The sequence below is a fragment of the Astyanax mexicanus genome, chromosome 20, assembly GCF_023375975.1.
Source record: "Astyanax mexicanus isolate ESR-SI-001 chromosome 20, AstMex3_surface, whole genome shotgun sequence".
Classification (NCBI taxonomy): domain Eukaryota; kingdom Metazoa; phylum Chordata; class Actinopteri; order Characiformes; family Acestrorhamphidae; genus Astyanax; species Astyanax mexicanus.
Genome location: NC_064427.1, coordinates 1,958,418 through 1,978,790, shown reverse-complemented (window position 1 = coordinate 1,978,790; position 20,373 = coordinate 1,958,418). Strand labels below are relative to the sequence as shown.

Genomic DNA, 20,373 nt, shown 5'->3' with positions numbered 1-20,373 from the left:
CAGGTGACAGATGACTACAGTATTAATTTACAAAGTAGGAAAAAATAATAACATTAAGTAAAAAGGTGCATTGTATTTATATAATATATATCCATAGTATACTGGTAATATCTGTTAAGAAAAATATACATAAATATGTATAGTCATATAGTTTATAGTTTATGGTGTTTAGATAAAGAAAAATAATTTGAAACACTGGTAAATATAGCATCTTATACAGAATTATATAAATAAATATACCTTAAAAGCCTTACTTAGAACCTAGAACTGTTCTAGGATACAATACATTATTTTGATTACATTTATGGCATTTAGCAATTAACAAGGATAATCGCCAATGTATTGTAAGGCGTCTAGCCCAAGGTCTCTTATTGGTGTACTTAAGCATGTTTATTTATTTATGTATTATTTAAAATCAAATATGCGGTTCTGTAATGTTATATTATAAATATCTTGTGCTTTTTAAGAGGAGAAATATTTTAGAAGTTTTAGAACTATTAGAAAACTAACGCTACAAGTTCGATTCAGTTTTAGTTGAACAGGTGATTCGGTTCACGCGTTAAAGGAAAAGAACCGGTTCAGCAGATCGACTCGTTGTTAGGAGTCGGGCATCGCTTAGCGCATTCAGGGGGGAAACGTCAAAATGGGAGAAGTGGAAACACAAGTTTACAAGTGAGTCTGACTGATTTCAGCTTTACCACAGCGTGCCGGGGCCTGTGCCGGGTTACCGGGGGCTGTGGCGGGTCAGGGCGGCGGGCTGTGTCAGCGTTACTGGTGGGAACCGCAGAGGTGATGTCTGTGTGTGTGTGTGTGTAGGTTAGCGAACGTTAGCCAGCATGCTAACGGAAACGCTCTGGGTTAAGCTAGGCTAGCTGGTTAGCTGTAGCTAGCTAGCTCTGTTCATAGCTTTGTAGCCTTTTAGCCTCAATGCAGCTGATTAGCTAGTTAGCAAGCTCGCTAACCGAGTAGCCTGCGAGGCTAGAGCCTGTCTTTAGCGGTGTCTCAGCGGAGTGTTCAGCCGGGTAGAGAGCTGTGCTGGTCGGTGTGAGGGTGAAGAATAGCTCGGTAGGCTTCAGGTCCACGCAGGCTGTGAATTCCTGCTGACTAGCTGCAGATTGAGGGCTTTAAATGGGAAGTTTAAAGCAGAAATATCTAATAAATACAACTGTTTCGGTTTCGAATTGCAACTTTCAAGCTGGAGAATTCAGTGTTTAGTGTTTAGTTGCTTAGTTTATTGATTTACTTAATTTCTGCATTTATTTAATAGACGTTTATTGTTTAGCAGGGTTTCTGTTTAGTCTTTAGTAGACCTGCAGAAGCAGCTGCTGCTTGCTTTCTATCCTGCAAAGCTAAAACAAACCACATATCATGTAGGTTAGCTAGTTATTTAACTGTTTATTCAATAATCAGATGTGTAATAATGAAAATCTTTTTCTTTTTTCATCTTTCTTATTTTGTTGGGGCATTACTTTAATAATATATTAAACTTGTCCTGTCATCTGCATAAAAGAAACATTTTGCTTTCTTTAACCTTTTAAACCAAGAATCTTTAAATCCAGCACAAATTTGAAAAAAGGCTAAAAATTGGGAGGGGTAGTTGGGCACTGGGTGATGTATGGGTTTAGAGGTGGGTCAGGAGGGAGAGCTGATTGGCTGAGCTTCAGCAGCAGCTGTGTGCCTCTGATATATGTGGGACACAGCTGGTTGGATGTCAGCAGGGGAGTGGTATTATTAATTTACTGATTGATTTGCATATTGTGATGCGACAGCAGGGTTTAGGGTTTAGTGGCCATTTTACAGACAATTTTATTCAGGTGTGTTTAATCTGGGATGTTGACAAACCATGCCAGACTTGCACCCCAGGACTGGATTTAATCACATAAAAGTGACAAAATAACTATAATATCCTTTATTGTAATTGTTTTTGGGACAGTATATCATCCAATTAAATAGGTATTGTGACTGGTTAGTCTCACTCATTTATTTTTAAATATGTAATGTTTTGGGTTAGAAAGGTGGTCAATCAGAATAAAGCTAATTTGCATATATTCATTTTAAAGGCACAGTAGCAGTAAGGGTAAAGATAGGTTGATTCTGTAACATTAGTCATGAATTAGTATTGTTTTCGTGAAAAGCAATAAAACAAGAAATGTATCAGGTATTGTTGGTTTAATAACTGAATAATAAACTGAGGGTTCAAATGTTTAATTTTTAATGTTTTGCGCTTCTGATACTGCTTTATTCATGTAGTAGTTCTGTTATAACATTGGTCTAATCTGACTGTTCCTTTGCACACTGCTCACTGTTTGCGTGCGTGCATGCTGCTTATTTGTCCTCTGTCCGACAGGTCTCAAATGCGTCCGTCTAGCCAGGCCGCTTAAGCATGTCCACAGATGACAGCATCTCTGAGGACGTGTCCAGCTCTGTGGCTCTGAGCCATGACCACACGAGTGCCAATGGCGGGAAGGAGAGCGAGGCCTCCATCGTCTCCTCCGAGGACACTGCGTCCGGCCTGGCCATCCCTGAAGAGGAGCGACCCGCGGCCCGACAAGTCCAGACCCTGGAGGGCCTGCTCCAGGCCGCTGAAGGGGCCGTGATCAGCCGACCCTCCGGCACACCAGCATGCAACATTTCCCACAAAATAAGGTCTGTGGCTTCTTGTGTTTAGTAGGGGAGTAAAAAAAATTAATGCAACCTGTAATAAGTGTCAGTCAGACTGTTTTTGACTGTATGACCCTCCTGTTACTAGCAAGGCGATTGTCTCTATGTTGAAATGTGGGACTTGATTTAATTTTTAGGAAAATTCTTAGCCATATTTCAACAAGCAATTCCTTATTAATGGCTTATAATCAGTTTCACAGCATGCAGATTTTTCTTTCCGAAAGACCCACAAAAGATATTTGTTTTACTCATTGTGTGCTAATTATTATAATTTATTTCTAATTTATTTTTAATTTCTTCCCTAATTTGGAAGGCCAATCAACCCACCCTCTCACTAGAACATTTCAGTTATGCTCTCTCGGACTCCGGCTGCTGATATCAAGCAGCATGTTTCAGGATTTGATTCATTTATTCTCAGATTAGTGTTAGTTTAGTCCGGAGTCTATTAATACTGTATATCACATTGGTTACAGTATTGCAATATATCACAATATTTCTTGATTATATTGCAAAGTTCTAGCCAATACACAGCCCTGATATTAAGAGATGTCTTTGTTTACTGTTTTTCTGTCGTTCTATTGCTTTTGTCACACTGGATGTCTTCAGGCGTGGTTTCTTGTTTAGAGGAAGTGAAAAATAGAATTTCTTGTTCTTCTCCTCATCACATGCTGCAGGAATCTGTGTCTTCGCACCGAGGAGGAGTTCAGCTCAGGGAGAAGCCTACCCTTCATCAACCCCAGCTCTTTGGAGACGCTCCGCGCCCTGGTGCACGAGATCCAGAGCAGCGGCGAGACGGACCCCGAGATCTGGAAGAACTGTGAGGTAAGCAGGGTGCAGATAGAGGGGAGCTGTTCTTTTTGGGCTGCTGTGGTGCTCAGGACTCAGCCAGTAACCCAGGTGTCTGGGCCGTAGACTAGGGCCTCCCCCAGGATTCCAGCTGACGGTAGCAGCAGCAGCAGTCGTGCTGACGGACAGCTGATCCCTCCGCCCCCTGTGGACTCCACAAGTGAGATGAGTTTAAAATGTCAGGCTGTGATTTTAAAGTGGCATGCGTCCTCTAAGCTACAGAGAGTGTAAGCTTAAGCATTGGCGTGTAAAGGGGATTGGTTTGGTGCAAAATGTGACATCCAAGCTAATAAATGCACTTAGTTTTCAGCATTATTAATTTTTGTCACAACTGTTGTGATGTGTGGTGTTAATTCGGTGTAACGAGAATGATTTACCAATAATTAACTGCATTTGTTTGTGTGTGTTGTTGTTGTTGTTTTTTTTTAACATGACCACCAAGGGGCAACTTTCATACTTGAAGCATGAGCGAATATATACATGAAAGAATTTTACACAGCATGTTAATTTATTAACAGTAACCTGCATTAAAAGTACTCTTTCACATTCTCTGTACAATTAGATATTCTTACCAGAGAGGTCACTATATTTCCAAATCCACATAACAGTTTCTTTAACTCTGTTTGCAGTAATACATTTATATCAGTATTGTATTGTTTTAGTTACAATACTTAGATCACAGTTATTATCCAATAGTTACCTTTTTATATATGTAAAATATAACTGCTAAGTACACTGCTAAGTATCCAAGCTGCAGTTGGGGGTGGAGCCCTGTCATGGGATGCTGCAACTTTTTGAAGGATAAAGACTGACATGTGGTTCCTCTGTGTATCTTCTCAAACTAACATCTGTCATCATTACTAAACTGCTAAACACGCTTGGAGGAGAACACTAGGTGTTACATTGACTTATAAACGTCTGCCTCAGCTCGCATCTCAGCCTTCCCACACAAAGAGAGCGAGGCCAGCTATGCTGTCTGGGACTCATGGCCATGCAATTCTTCTGACGTGATGTAAAATATCTGAAATAACTTGGTCATCTGGATTTTTTCGAGCTTTGAACAATCTATCATGAACGTGTGAGAAACAAGATATTTAGAGCAAATACACAAAACCTGTACATAACAATAAAATAATTTGATTTCTTTATTTATTTCATTTTCATTGTGGAAATTAGAGTTTGTTGTTTACTTGAATACTTGAATAATCAGACAGCTGCAGAAATCTGATTACGTAAAAGCACTCAGTGTTTGCTCATCAGGTTGTTTCTCTTTAAACAGGGTCGATGGCTGCATCTCTTTCAGCTGGTGGAAAAGCAATACCAAGAACAAATCCTAGCCCAGCAGGAACAGTATCAGTGCCAAATACAGGTCAGTTATGGGAGGAACTGGAACGCCACCACATCGTCCAGTATATTTGCCTCTGTTTTCCTCATGTTTGCTTTGGCTTGTGTGTTCTGTGTCTTTGCTTGTGTGGAACTCTCTATCAGCTTTAGTGTGGGTGAATTATTTTTAGATTATTGTTTACAGCCTTAAGTTTGTGTCGGAACCAGTGACTGTAGAAAAACATGGATGCTATGGTTCCATTCCCTTCCGTTTCTGTAGAAATTAACCCAAATATATGAGCCATGTTGAGCCATTGCAATCAGAGTTTGTGCAATAGTGACCAAAGTCGGAGCCAGACTCGCCTGCTCAGTTGCTAGACCCGCCCCTTCACCTAGAACAGGTGTGACTGTCTCAGACTGCCTTCATTGAGTTTTACAGTGCAGAAGGAGAGTAGGATTTTCACTGTCATGTAATTTTCCAACAGTAACAGTGCAGTTTGTGTATTTTATTACCAAATTTTCCATTTCCATCAGATTGCAGTACTATAGTTTAGCTCTGTTTACTGCTGAGACAAACCAAAGCTGACACTTTCCAGTATAACCCTCACACCAACAGCACCTATTCACCTAATGATCATTAATAGTATGTTCAGTCAGCTAGTTGGCAATGTAACAGCTCGGCTACAGCTCAGCTACTTAATGTTATACTTAATTCCTAAGTATAGCCTGTCATCTTATATAACGCATAGAAAAATAACTGTTGGAATAGTTGCGACACTGAAGCTAGAAAGACAATTTAGAGGAGAAAAAAAGAGAAGATAAGAAAATGGGCGGGGCTGTTTTGTCTTTGTAACACATAGGGATGGGCGGAGCTACACATCATACTGCAACCAGCCAGCAGAGGCGCTAGACATATCCATGCTTTTCTACTCATTGGTCTGAACAATACAAAATGCTTGAGCTGGCTAAATCCTATACACATAAGACTTATTTTAATGTAATGTAAACGACAGTAAATGAAGCAATAAATCGCTGCAGAAGTAAAAGTAAGAAGTGAATATGTGTTCAGTGCTTTTGTGCTCTTGTCCCACAGCTCATCCAGGATGAGATTAAAGCGTTAGTGCAGCTACAGAACCGGCAGAGCGGCACACAGACACACCCCTCAGACCCGCCCCCGCGTACAGCCAAGGTTTCAGAGCCTCCGGTGGACCTATCGATCGAGAGCCAGACCTCTGCCCCAGCTTCAGGACACGTGTCCCCCCAGCAGCTCACAGTAAACCCCCAGGACAGTTCGGACGAAGGGCTCGTGACCGTCCTGAGCAGCGGCTATGGCACGCTCTCTGCCTGGGAGGCCGGACTGGAGACCGGGCCGCCTGGTGCCACAGAGCTGTGGTCCCCGAAGCAGCCAGACTACAGCCTCCCACATTCCCCTTTAGTAGAAATGGCTCTGCACAGGCAGGACAGTGTACTGAGCAGGATTGTACCTCCCCATAATGCACCTCACAAAACTGCCTCAACTGTGCCAAGTCAGACTTCTGACAGACAGAAACTAAACAGGTGGGTTTTTATTACATCGAGTTAACCAGCTTCATTTGAATACATTGTATGCCCTGTGATTTGACTACTGTTCTTTTGGCTAAAACAGTATGTTGTGAAGCCCTGATTAAAGGTCTAATCAAGGATGTTTATATCGTAATTTGCTTGTAAAGCACAATACTTTTTTATTATCTGTATTCTTACCTCTGTTTTCTTACCTGTATCTAGTCAACCACTGACCTCCTGGGCTCAGAAGCAAAAACACAGGCAAAAGAAAAACAAACCGGCACAAAACAGATCACCGCAGACGGAGACGAGAGAGGAGAGAAGGCCAGGTGCTTCTCCCGAGGAACAGAAGGACAATGTGGATGATGTAAGCACAGAGATGCACATTTTGCGATTAGTCTCTTTTTGCCTTTTCTAAATATAATATATACGCAGCAGAGATCTCTTCTGTAATGTTATACTGTAATAACAGACAGTGCAGACATATAAAATCCAGCTCTGTATAAACACTGCTGTCCCTCTTCAGCCCATTTTCTGTTTCTTTCTTGCGCTGCACAGCCTGGATGCACTGCAGCCTACTTGAATCCTGCTCCTCTAAAGAGAAGTGACAGCCTGGTGTCTGAAGCCTCAGGTAATCATTGTTCACAACGAGCAAAGGTCTGTTGAGGTCTGCTTTATATTCATTTATTTATTTATTTATCCCAGTGAAAGGTTTGGACACACCTCCTCATTTAATGTTTTTATTTAAAAATGATTTTCCTACATAGTAAATGAGTAGTTAAGTGATCCAAACAAACATACCAAAATACTCTTTGAGGAATTTATGTGCTCTTGTATGAGGGTGGTAACTTATCTTGACTTAAACGAAAACTTAATGTTGATGTTTTTCCTTGATTTTACCAAATTAAAAACCTCTGGAATATAATCAAGAGGAAGATGGATGATCACAAACCATCAAACCACCAAACTGAACTACTTAAATTTTTGCACCAGGAGTAAAGCAGCATAAAGTTATCCAAAAGCAGTGTGTAAGACTGGTGGAGGAAGAGAACATGATGCCAATATGCATGAAAAAAACTATGATTAAAAACCAGGATTATTCCAACAAATATTGATTATTTCTGAACTCTTTTAACTTTATGAATATGAACTTGTTTTCTTTGCATTATTTGAGGTCTGAAAGTTCTGCATCTTTTTTGTTATTTCAGCCATTTCTCATTTTCTGTAAATAAATACTCTAAATGGCAATAATTTTATTTGGAATTTGGGAGAAATATTGTCTGTAGTTTATAGAATAAAACAACAATGTTCATTTTACTCAAACATAAACCTATAAATAGCAAAATCAGAGAAACTAATACAGAAACTGAAGTGGTCACTTAAGTTTTGTCCAGAGGTGAATATTTATTATTTCTATTAATTTCAGTCATGTTCGCTGTGTGTGTGTGTGTGTGTGTGTGTGTGTTATCCGCAGGTCTGACGTACTGGAGGCTGGATGAGAGCGAGCTGTACCGCCCCCTGCCTGACAGCTTCGAAAGTTCCTCTCTCCTCCTGATGCAGGACGTTTCTCAGGTCCAGGTAAACCTGTGCTGTTAGATTCTCAGCCCTCACCTGTCCCTCCTGCTGGATGCTCTGTTGTGCTGAGGTCTTGCTCTGGTGTTTGATTGTACGCAGCCTCTTGCTGATGAGGCCAGACTGTCTGTGTCTCTGAGGGAGATCTACCACAGCAAGCAGAAGGGAGAGCCCAGAGGACAGGAGTGGGACTCCCTAATTAACTCGGATACATCCTCGCCTCAGGTGAGCACTGGGACACTTCACAATCCAGGTCACCAGGATAACAGGTCACGGGAAAGTATACAATTAGGACACCCCATTGTATTTTAACTAAATACATATTTAAACACATTAGAAACAAAGTAAACATGGAACAGTTTGAACAAACTTAAACAATGTTAGAAGTATTATAATAATATAATATTAATAAAATAATATATAACAAAATTGTATGCTGTCTAAAATGTAATACAACAAGAAAATATAATATCTTGTGTTATATATTGGAGTTTTGTTAAAAATAGAATTTGGGACAATAATTGAATACCTTTCCAGGTTGATCATTTGTAATACCTTATGTAATAGATTATTGTGTGTTATACATTTTTTAATAGTAAAGTGTAAAATGAATTATCCTATTTTTGTGCTGATTATTTGTAAAATGTTTTACATGTTTGACCAAGTAAATTTTTTTATTTTTTTTACGTTTCTATGGTTGTTATATTTTGGGGATTTTTCTTACTTTTTAAGCGATTTATTTCTGACTATTTCAAACATATTAAATGACTTAATAAAGCTGGCGGTAACACTTTATTTTAAGGAACACAAATTAGGCGCTTATTTAAGTCTTAATATTTGCTTAATACAGCCTTAATAATACATTTGTAAGTGATTTATTCACTACTTATTATGCTTTATTCTGTGTTATAAATAAATTATTTACAAATGTCTAATTAAGGCTGTATTAAGCAAATAATAAGCGCCTAATTTGTGTTCCTTAAAATAACATACAAGCTGGCTTGTATGTTAATAGTTAAGAACAAAATTTAGTTATGTTTCTATAATATTACTGTAGCACTTACTACAGGCTTTTATTTATTTAAACAGAAATTGTGTAATTTTTAACTGTTAAAGTAACTTATTCTGTTTAGTCTAGAAAGCAAGAAACAAACCTGTGTCAACTTACTGTCTAAAATTATAAATATTATGTAAAATACCTTCTTACAGTTTTATAATCTGGTGGTTTTATATTGTTTCAGGTGCTGGCTCTGGACCCCACGCTTCACGTAAGGCAGTCAGACCGAACGTCAGGCTTCACGTCTCCGTCGCACTTCAGCAGCCCTTCCCTCCCCGCCCAGCCCCGGCCGTGCACCAGCAGCGGCGCCCCCGTCAGCCCGGACTCCATGGCCCTGCGCAGCCACACGGACACCGACTGCCTGTCCAACGCCAGCAGCCTCTCGGCTCATCACGGCCCCATCCGCAGCCCCGCCTCCCCCACCTTCCGCACCGTGCCCCGGGGCAACAGCGAGGACGACGGCAGCCACACCGCCACGCTGACGCTGCGGCCCGCGGGCCAGCCCGGCCAGGAGCAGCACCCCGGCCCCAGGAAGCTGAAGACCTCCACCTCTCTGGATGACCCGGTGGTCCTCTCACTGTAATAATCAATAATCTTCCTTTTAATACCTGTTATAATATACTTATGTGAACTTTATTATAATTAAATTTCTAGAAATACAGTACCAGTCAGAATATCAGTGTTTTTTTCTACTTTGTAAATAAATAAATGAACATAATGAAAAACCTTAATTTTGAGTGGTACTATATATATATATATACTCTATACGTTTCTTTAATATTTTAATATTTAAAAAATGAATAAATAATTTTCTTGTTTTGAGGCATCACTAGTGATAAGCGGAGTTCTAATGAGTGTATTGGATAATTGGTCTTTAATTGTAAATTAGGGAGAAAATGGGATAAAATTAAAAAAAATTAAAAATATATTTTTAAAATCAAGCTATCAAAACATACTGCAAAACTGCCCCAGTACCCTCAGAGCAAAGCTGTTCTAGTGCGTAAAACCGTAGCATTTAGTAGATTATAAAAAAAATGCATTTATATATAAAAAAAATCATTAGTTGCAGCCCTAATAACAATAATGATAATAATAATAATTTTAAATAGGTCAACATGATGCTTGATTCTCCTCTTCTCTACCCAGGCTGAGGCAGAACCTGAGGGAAAAGCATTCGCGGCACATAGCGGACCTCCGAGCGTACTACGAGTCTGAGATCAGCACCCTGAAGGAGAAGCTGGACCTGGTCAGTTTGCCTCCAGACATGGAGAAAAGCAACCAGATCCTGTTAGAAAGGTCAGAACCCAGACTAATCAGCAATACTTATATAATATATTAACTAATAAAACTAATATGAACCTCAGATTCCTACTACAAATAAGCTGAGCAAAATTTTAAGTAACTGAATGTGTGTTGATTTGATGGTTGTTTACAGGTGTGAACATCTGGAACGGGCTCTTACAGAGGCGAGTGTGCGGATCAGGGAGCTGGAGAACAGAAACCGTCACCTGGAGAGACAACTGGTACAAGTCTCAATTCACACTCTGAAACCTGATCAACCTGTTTTAATGCTGATAAATTGAAACAGATTAAATATTTTGCAGGGTAAATTTAGTTTCGTGTTTGTTTTTTAAAGATATTCAGAATTCTGCTCTTCCTCACCATTTAATCACCATTTATCACAGTGGAAATTAATCAGTGCAGCTGCAGTTTTGCTGTGAAAAGGATGGAAAACAGTAAATTAAACCTCCACCTCTCCTTTATATTTGACAATCTTTACCTTGTTAAAAATGCTGGTGTGCTCCCGCGTCTTCAGATTTATTTATTACTCATTTCATCTGTGTTTTTCCGAAGGTCTCTAAAGTAAAGAATGAAAAATAAAAGCTTATTAAAGATGATGGTTATAGTTAGATCATTTAAATTGCACTCTGATGAAATTACATTAAGGTACACAGTAAAGCATCACCCTCACCACTTCCCAGAGAGTTTTTGTTAGGAACCCTGCAGATCCCTGAATTACACTTTACACTAGTTCACCCCCAAGTGTTTAAAAATTCAGTTTTGCTGTGATTGTAACTCCACTCTAACTGAATATTTAATTGTAATATTATTATTTTTTATTATGTTGCTTTGAGTTGTGGCCTTCCAATTTTTGACCATCCCACTGGTCACAGTGGAAGCAGAAAGCTTGTAATTGTCAGATTTTTACTTTGTCCACACCACACACTTTCACAGTTGTCTTTAAGTGTAAACTATTTATAAATAATCCAAAATGTGTGTTACACCCCTAGTGTGAGTAGCTTTTTATAACTGACTCTTGTTTTTTTTTTTTTCCCACTATTTAGGCGGAGTGGCCTGAGCGGTACGATGCAGCCAGCTCCACGGTCCAGGCTCTTCAGCATCACCTAGAGGAGACGAAGCAGAGCAGCAGGGAGAAGGACAACACTGTGACCAAACTGAAGAGCCGTCTGCGGCAGATGGAGGAAGTTCTGCAGAACGCCTGCAAGGAGGTGGACGAGAAGGAGGCTCGGATGAACAAAGAGCACAAGATGCTCCAAGATGTGAGAGGATATATAATAATTATTATTATGAGCCCTAGTGTAGAGACTCTTAGGCTACATTTACACGAATTGACTGAAATCTGGTGCTAACTAGTGACTTTTATGTTCATCGTATTGAAATCTGATACACTTTTTTTTAGCTGCTTCAGGAGTACGACTCGTTAAGAAAGGATCATGAAGGAACGAAGGTAAAGATCTATATTCTATGCAGCTCCTTGCCAGATTGTTTGTTCATCAGGTTTGTCTGGATTACAAAAAAGCACTTGCACTGATTGTTCTGGCAAGTGCTGTGAAGTCATCACTAATTCACTAATTCACTAATTTACTATTTGTCAGCACTCAGCAGACCTTTAAACAAAAAATGTAATCCCTTGTACCTCTCAAACCTGTGATCCCTAAACCATCATCTGTTTATAACAAGAAAGCATGACAGGCCCACAAGAAGAGCATTTCATGTTTTTTAAATGTACTTTTATTCATTGCTTATTTTATTTATTTATTTTTTTTTCATAAGAGCTGAAACTGAACTCTTAAAAAATTTAGGCTGAAAAATAGCTTAAGACATATATATTCAATTTGTGTTCAGTTACAGAAAGTGTGGGTTTTTGGGTTTATCATTATCATCTTTTTTTTTCACATATAATTTTATGACTTAAGCTGCTTTCACTCTAAACGCAGAAATGTTGTTTTCACTGGGACTGTCCTGCAAGTGGCGTATAATGTTTCTGTGTCTTCTTTTTCAAACAGGACAATTTGGTTTCAACAGAGAATAAATTGTTTGATGCCAATGAACAAATATCAGAACTGAAAAGGTAATTCATATTCATATCAAAGTTACATTTCGTTTTACACCTGTTCTTAAATGTACCGTACAGTTGGATTTGTAAGTATTTGGGCAGGGCCACTGCTTTTGCACTTTGTTTTATATGAAGAGGTTTAACAAAAATATTGCATTTGTTGTTTTATTACATAATTACAGACATTTTACATAGTTCATCCATTTTGGTGATATGCTGTGATATTCTAAATATATGACAAGAGAATTCTACGAAGTAATCTACAATACTTTACAGCTTCTAACTCGAAAACAATACAATATATTACAATTACAATATATCAATATTTTTCCCACTCCTGCAGCTGTTAGAAGTAGCAGAATACATTTCTGAAATGTATATTTGAGTTTTCATTTACTTTTAATTTAGTGCATATCACTGTCCAAATTTGATATCAGAATTACAGTCAGAAACACAGTATATATTTTTTACTTACAAATGACAAACATTTGTTTTAGGGTAATCTCCAAACTGGAAGCACAAGTTAAACAGCTGGAACACGAGAACATGGCCAGAACTCGCCAGGCTTTACACAGCCACACGCAGCCTTCAGGAGCAGGGTAAGAGGTTGTTTGCGATGTATTAAGAATGCATGTAAATTTGTTAATATACAAATGAATAGCTAGCTATGCTCTTACAGTTTGTTCTGGAGCAAACGTTGGTAATAACAGTTTTTTGTATTGTTTTATATTCTATTTTGTCTTTTGAATTCCACTTTAGTTTATTCCACCACCCTGATCTTCTACTCTCACCGAGCAAAAGGCCGCGGGATGTGGACTGCAGCACAAAGAATCCAGCAGTTTCAGACAAAGGAGGAAAAACGTATGGCTTCATTTATGCTGTTTTTAAGTGTTTAAAGCTCACCTTCCGTCGTTTTTTCTTTCATTTTAAAATGTCTAGTTGTGGTCTCTAGTATGAATGAATGACATGTGAGCCGTTTTTGTAAAAAAAAAAGTGCTCAGGTGTCTCTGTATAGCTCTTTTTTAATGGACTGTTTTAGAGGTGTGTCCAAAATGACCGGATTCCAGCTTTGCTCATGAATATTCATACATGCAAACAGCATGCAAATATCTCTCCTCTGATTGGCTAGGAGCACTGCGACGCCCCTCCGCCGCTCTGCCGCTCTGCCGCTCACTGCCTCCCACCTCCTAACTGATGAGCGGTGATGTTGCGTCGCTTCAGCTCCGCCTCTGGGAGTTTCTCGAGCCAAGGTGGGCTGGTCTGTGAGTTTCTGCCTACGTAGGCAGAAAGATAATTCAAAATTCACCTGTTTTTCGGAGGGGGGGAGGGGGGATTTCTTTGCTTAGCTCCTGCAGACAATGGGGGCTGCAAAACAGTTTAATGTGCAGGTGTACACATTCAACTCGGAGAGACCTACTGTATTCCACAAAAAACAAGAAAAATCGGATTTTCGCGGAAGGTGAGCTTTAAACGATGATAACCTATGAATGCAGTACTTCACTGATCTGGCCCACCTCTCCCCCGCCCAGGCGTCTGTCCCCTCCCGAGAGAGAACAGCCCCAGGAACAGCCCGCGTCCAAAGAGTCCAGGAAGCGAGACGCTCCGCTGACGCCCATGATGAAAGCTCTGATTCAGATGGAGGAGACCAAAGCTACAGAGGGACGGGCTCTGTTAAAAAACAGTTACTCAAGTACGCGTATATCTTCTTCTCCTCCTTCCTCTGGTCTAGTGGGTGCAGACTCTGGATCTGGATTATCCTCGCTCTGCGTACACCGACACTTCAGCCACTTTATTAACACCACCTCCTTCGTTAGGTGTTGCCATTTGTTCACAGTTGAATTTTTGTTTTTTTGTGTAGCCTCGGTTTCCAGTTTACATACATTGTTGTCACTGGTAGAAAAGAGCAAACAGTCGGACGTTTTTTACGCTGTACCGAAGCAGTTAGCAATATATAAAACTCGAAAACGGAAAACCGGCCTCCCCCAGGACTTCCTGTTTATCTGTCACATAGCTACTAAGACAAAATACTAGCTCTAATACATTGAAACTACACATTAAAGTATGGTAATATAGTGTTTTTCATATTTTTTAACAAGGAAAATACTTAGATTTGTTGTTTTCTTTGGTTGCTTGTACCTCATATTGCCAGTTTTCAATACTTTCAGCTACAATACTGTGAGCACTTAGGAGTACACCCCCATAATTTTAAGTCCAATCCACAATAAAAGCGACAGATAATCTTAAAGTCCTAGGCGGTGGTTCTCTGTTCCAGCACAAAAAGACAATTTATATACCAATTTAGATTAAAAATACAAACGACTGCAAAAGAGTAAACGTAAAAGTATAAGATTTTTTTTTTTTAAATAGACCTTCAGACCTTTGTTTCGCCACTGTTTTTTTCACAAGCTGTTGTCTAAAAGTGTGTGTGTGTATGCATGTGTGTGTATTGTAGGATTAGGAAGGAGGAGACCCACAGTAGCGTTTGTGGAAGGTGCTAGAGAGCCTCTGCTGGAGAGGGGAGGTGCTGTGCTCCGAGCTCAGAGAAGCCTTTCTCCAGAGGGTCACCGCTCCTCATCCCTGCCCCCCAGAGCACAGCGGGCCGGCCCGCCCTCCACACCCAGTCAGTACCTCTGCACAGAGTCACGTTCTGCACAGTGCTGTGAATAGTTTCTGAATCTAAAGATTTTGGAGATATTATTATAAAAACATTATATCATCACTTAATAATAATAATTATAATAATAATAATGCAAAATCTGTGCACCTGAACAGCTTACCGTGAGCTGATCATGTTTTATTGTTTGTCACCATATTAGCCAAGAGAGAAACTCTGATACAGCCACTTTCTGCCAAGTCCAGTCCCAAACGCTGCCCAACAGAAAACTGCTCCACTGCATTTGATCGACCACTGGCCTGCCAGCAGCACCTCCATAACAGGTACACCTACAGGCTTTCTTATTGGTTCATTCTGTCTGTGTGAGGACAGGACTGTAGTAGCTGAGTTGGAAGAGTGTAATGCTATTGTCTTGTTTTAGGTTCGATTTGCACTTTGATCAAAGGGGTTTCAGCTCCTCGCTGCCAGCTCAACCCAAATCAAGAGCGAGACTGCAGTACCTGCCAGCAGACAGATCACAAGGTATTTGTGCTTCTGAATGAATCTTTAATCTTTTACATAAGACTGTTTTAAAGTCTTGAAGCAGCGTTATGCAGTATTTGTACCTTCATGTATGCTCCACTGACTGTAGAATAGAGAGAATAGCATGTTCCACTCACTTTTAGGTACACTTTTTTTAGTAGCATCATTCTGATTTCTCTTTGTATTATGAACTGATAGGTACTAAACACTGTATACCACTAACACTCAGAATTTTTGCACCAAGGGTGGCATAAAGTTATCCAAAAGCTGTGTGTAAGACTGGTGGAGGAGAACATGCCAAGATGCATGAAAACTGATTAAAAACCAGGGTTATTCCATCAAATCATCCCATCAATGGTTTCTGAACTCTTAAAACTTTAATTATGAACTTTTTTGTATTATTGTTGTCTTAGTTTATAGAATAAAACAACAATGTTTGTTTTACTCAAACATATCCCTCTAAATAGCAAAATTAAGAAAAAAAACTGCTTCAGAAATTTAAGTGGTCAATCACTGAGAATTCAACATGTCTGTGAAGCTTGCCATAATGGGGTGGGTTCATGCATGATTAAGCTTAAAATAGGATTTGTTTGTAGTCTAAAGTCTCAGAAATATAATGGGCAAAAAAATTGAAAGTCACAGTATTCTGATAATGACCCCTGTTCTGTATTACCAGCTGCACTGTTTCTCCCCTCTTTCACAGTTAATACCCAGTCCAGCACAGGATTCTCAGAGCCGCCGGACAGCAGCGAGGCCGAGGACAACGCCACATCGTCGGGTTTGGAGGACCAGGAGGCTGCAGACTGTTCCCTGCTGCTCCGCGACGCTGATGATGACACCACGCTGTCCTATCAGACGCAGATTCACTCTCTATCTGACGCTGAGAAGCTGTTTGATGAGCTTACGCTGGAGAAACAGCAGGTGAGCTGAGATTTTGATTCTTCCTATGTGTTGGATACATGGAATACATGGAGAAAAATAACCCCTCCCTCTCTCTCCGTCACTGTCTCGGTCTCTCTCTCTCTCTCTCTCTCTCTCTCTGCTGAGCTGAGCTGTAATATCTCTCGCCCTGTTTCTTCAAACCAGTAACAATCTGCTAACAAAGCTCTGACAGCTTTCCGTGGGTTTAATGGATTAGAGTGCAGCAGTGGTCCGAGCCAATTACGCAACATAACCCTGGAAAAACATTCAAAACAAGAATGTGCTTTATTATCTGTGGCTTTGTGTGGATTTTACTCGTAGATCTTATGATTGAATCAAATTCTATATTGCCTCGATTGGATTATTCAGCTTCAGGCAGTCTGACATACCCTGTGGCTGCGGCTGCGTTGGAAACAGAATAGCATTAATGGACGTTTCCGTTTCTGAGCTTCATGCAGAGATTGATTGTTAGGGGTAAAGTGCTGTCTGGGCAGCTTGGGTTGGATAAGTGATTTGTTAGTGAAGCCACATGACCTCGTTTTTTTTTTTGTTGTTTTTTTTACTTTTGTTGAGAATTTATCACAGTTTCAGCTTTTAGTTCTTGTCAGAAATTAAGATTTCACTAAACTAAATCGAGCATTTCAAAATCTTCTAATGTTCTGAGATTAAATTGCTTACAATTATTGTTTTATACTTTATTATCAATGTATTTTTATTTAATTTTCCGTTCCTCTTTGAGTGTGTGAATGCCAAACTGCATGTTACGGTCTTATCAGCTGGCTAATCGCACAGCAAGAGACCACAACATTTTTTTTACAATTTTATTGAAGTGCTTAAAACAAAACTATGTAATACTATGCTATTCTGTTTATGCTTCACTATACTACATGGCTCATGTGGTATTTTGGGTGACGTCAAATTAACAGTGTGGTAAATAGGCTTGTAAAACCACATCATGGCATTTTTGCTTTAAACTAAGTCACATACACACAGTTACTATTTTTACATCAGCATTTATACCAGTTGACCTGTGTCACATTTACCCTTTAACAAGAGTATATATAAATGTATAAAAATAACTGGCAGTGCAGATTTGGGCAGAACTCACCTAAAAACACTGTTAATTATATTTAGCCTATCTAGATAGCATTTTCCATGAACAATAGCAGCTTCAGTATCATGCTTGAGAGAACAGATATCTTCTGTTTTGGTTCTATCCCGTGCTTCGAACATATAACCCGAGTTATATTAGTGTAAAACCCTGTAATATTACTTTACCAACTCTGTACACATGCTTCTCTCACTTTTTCTAAGTGATGCTTCTGCATCTCTGTATCTCAGCATGTCCAGAAATGCATGTGTAAAGTGTGAATTAAACTTCTTGACTGTAGGGGGAGCCCAGGAGCAAGAAATATAACAATATAGAACATTTTCATATAATGCTGCTTTAGGTTCACATGAAATAAAGCATATAAAAACAGGGCAATGTAACCGTAATGATTGTAAATGCATGTATTTCTCAGTGATATCTCAGTGCTCGCTATCCGTATCACAGACCTGCTGCTTGATTTGGGTTTTGTTTAATAAGGAAATAAAAATGCTGTTCTGGGCCTTTAAACTCTGCTCCACGGCGTCTGTGCCGTCCACCTCAGCACTCTGCACTGCATGTGATCCTTACATAACCTGGCTTTATTGTGCTGAATTCTGCTCCGGTTAATAATCTCTATTTTTAGACCTCCAATCACTCAACCCACCCCCCAAGCACCAACACACACATACACACACACACACACACACACACACACACACACACTTCCTATTCTTGCTGAGAAGTGCTAATTCGGAGCTGTGCTGTTGTTTCAGGCCTCAGCTGTCTTCACTATGGAGTGCTCGACCTCCACGTGTTTAATTCTGTTCTCTCTCCTCTCTCTGCAGATTGAGGCAGCACTGAGTCGGATTCCGGGGGCAGGGGCCAGGGTCACCTTCCAGTCCAGGCTGGACGAGGTACGGAAACACCACCTGTCCGTCACTCTGTTGGAAAATGTCAATTTTATTTATTTTGTGTATGAAAATATCATTTATATACAGCCCTGGAAAAAAAATATGAGACAACTTCAGTTTCTGAAATCAGAAAACAATTGTTGTTTTATTCTATAAACTACAGACAACATTTCTCCCAAATTCCATATAAAAATATGATCATTTAGAGCATTTATTTGCAGAAAATGAGAAATGTCTGCTATAACGAAAAAGGTGCAGAGCTTTCAGACCTCAAATAATGCAAAGAAAACAAAAAGTTCATATTCATAAAGTTTTAAGAGTTCAGAAATAATCAATATTTGGTGGAATAATCCTGGTTGGTGTTTAATCACAGTTTTTTTCATGCATCTTGGCATCATGTTCTCCTCCTCCACCAGTCTTACACACTGCTTTTGGATAACTTTATGCTGCTTTACTCCTGGTGCAAAAATTCAAGCAGTTCAGTTTGGTTTGATGGCTTGTGATCATCCATCTTCCTCTGAAATTGTTTCCATTAAATTTTTCCCCTCAGGTGACGTTGGAGAATCGTTTGGAGAAGGTGAATCGTGAGTTAGGATCCATCCGTATGACTCTGAAGCGATTCAACGTTCTTCGCTCCTCTTCCAACATTTAGCGAGCAATCTTTTCTTCTTCCGAGAATTTCTGTGGACTCTGACGATAACAGGGCAGTTCTCTCTCTCTCTCTCGCCGAATCCTCCACTGTAAATAATAATCTCAACCTGTACATGTTGGATATTTCTACTTTTGTTATTGTAGGATATTTTTTATATGTTTTACTACATGGTAAAGATATCGCAAATTTTAAAGTATATTTTAATACTGCCCAGATTTGTAAAAAAACGAAATGTACTTTTTTTATGTCACGAAAGTATAAAAATTGTAAGATGCTTGACTCATTCAGGTTTAATTTCCCTCTCTCTCTCTCTTCCTCTCTCTCTCTTTTTTTCATTGTGCTGCTGAAAAAAATTACTTAATCCAGAGGGGCAGAGAGTTTCAGTTTTTAACCTCAAATAATTCCCAGCAGTTCATTCCATTCTGCTTCATTTTATACATTTTTGATTGTTTTTAACTCCAGTTTTACTTGAAATGTGTTTTTTTTTTGTTGTTTATTTATTATTTTTAATATTTGTTTTGTAATAAGCTCGATACAACATGTAACATATCGCTGTTTTTGTATTTGCTTTTTGAGTTTGAGCCATTTTGCTTCACACTCCTTGTGCCACATGTGAATATTTGATTTAATAATAAATCAAATTGATTCGAGGCCTTGATAACTCACTTGATGAAGGTTCCCCAACTCTCTTCCTCACCTGCTTACCTACCTTTTCTCACCTTGGTCCTCTTTCACACATTCCAGTCATGGTTGCTTTTGTGGATTCTCATCAAAAATGTGAAAATACTCGACCAGCACTGATTGTTTACGCACTGTTTTACAAGGCAGACTCCTTTTTTCACATTTGGAAAGATCTTTGTGCAACTCAAACGGAATGCCTTTGTAATGCATGGGGGAAAAAAACAACCCAAACTATTTCAGAGATTAATTTTTAACTGTAATGGAGTAATGATCACTGTAATTAGGTGATCATTGTCCCTGTAGCTCACTGGAACTATCTACTATTTACTCTTGCACCATATGACGATGATGATCCTTAATAAAATTACAATAAAATAACTGTATACTGGAAAAACAAGGCATGTGGCTGTGGTTGTGTTTTTCTTTAGTTTTCTTCTGATATTCTTATGTTCTCATACTTAATTTAAATCCAGGGGTTTTGAAATGTTATGTATACAACATAAAATATGTATAAATGTTTGTGGACTCTCATTGTCCTATTAAATTCATTCAGCTACTCTAAGGTTATGTTCAGACTTCCATCCCACATCTGATTTTTGGCTGATCTAGATTATATTCAGATA

The 20,373-nt window shown here is 39.2% G+C and overlaps 1 protein-coding gene across 2 annotated transcripts; it reads left to right on the top strand.

Moving 5' to 3' along the window:
• Positions 1-543: 543 nt before the first annotated feature.
• On the top strand, positions 544-20,147 carry LOC103034795 (M-phase phosphoprotein 9). Of its 2 annotated transcripts, none has more exons than XM_049468887.1 (24): positions 544-672; positions 2,348-2,646; positions 3,336-3,483; positions 4,787-4,876; positions 5,924-6,387; positions 6,595-6,739; positions 6,931-7,003; positions 7,847-7,950; positions 8,047-8,169; positions 9,186-9,580; positions 10,148-10,297; positions 10,437-10,524; positions 11,347-11,562; positions 11,703-11,750; positions 12,310-12,374; positions 12,857-12,958; positions 13,119-13,220; positions 13,889-14,049; positions 14,812-14,979; positions 15,176-15,296; positions 15,395-15,495; positions 16,199-16,416; positions 18,352-18,420; positions 18,968-20,147. In XM_049468887.1, exons 2-24 carry the CDS (start codon positions 2,384-2,386, stop codon positions 19,067-19,069), a joined length of 3,516 nt encoding a protein of 1,171 aa, XP_049324844.1. In that variant the 5' UTR covers positions 544-672; positions 2,348-2,383; the 3' UTR covers positions 19,070-20,147. The 2 variants fall into 2 exon arrangements, with proteins under 2 accessions (XP_049324844.1, XP_049324845.1); XM_049468888.1 differs by having other exon boundaries at positions 672-789.
• Positions 20,148-20,373: the final 226 nt, after the last annotated feature.

Excerpts from the sequence above, each read along its gene's own strand:
- LOC103034795 (XM_049468887.1), top strand. The coding sequence starts at position 2,384 with ATGTCCACAGATGACAGCATCTCTGAGGACGTGTCCAGCTCTGTGGCT. Across the intron at positions 6,740-6,930 it reads AGAAGGACAATGTGGATGAT|CCTGGATGCACTGCAGCCTA; the intron begins GTAAGCACAGAG and ends TGCGCTGCACAG. Across the intron at positions 8,170-9,185 it reads CGGATACATCCTCGCCTCAG|GTGCTGGCTCTGGACCCCAC; the intron begins GTGAGCACTGGG and ends ATATTGTTTCAG.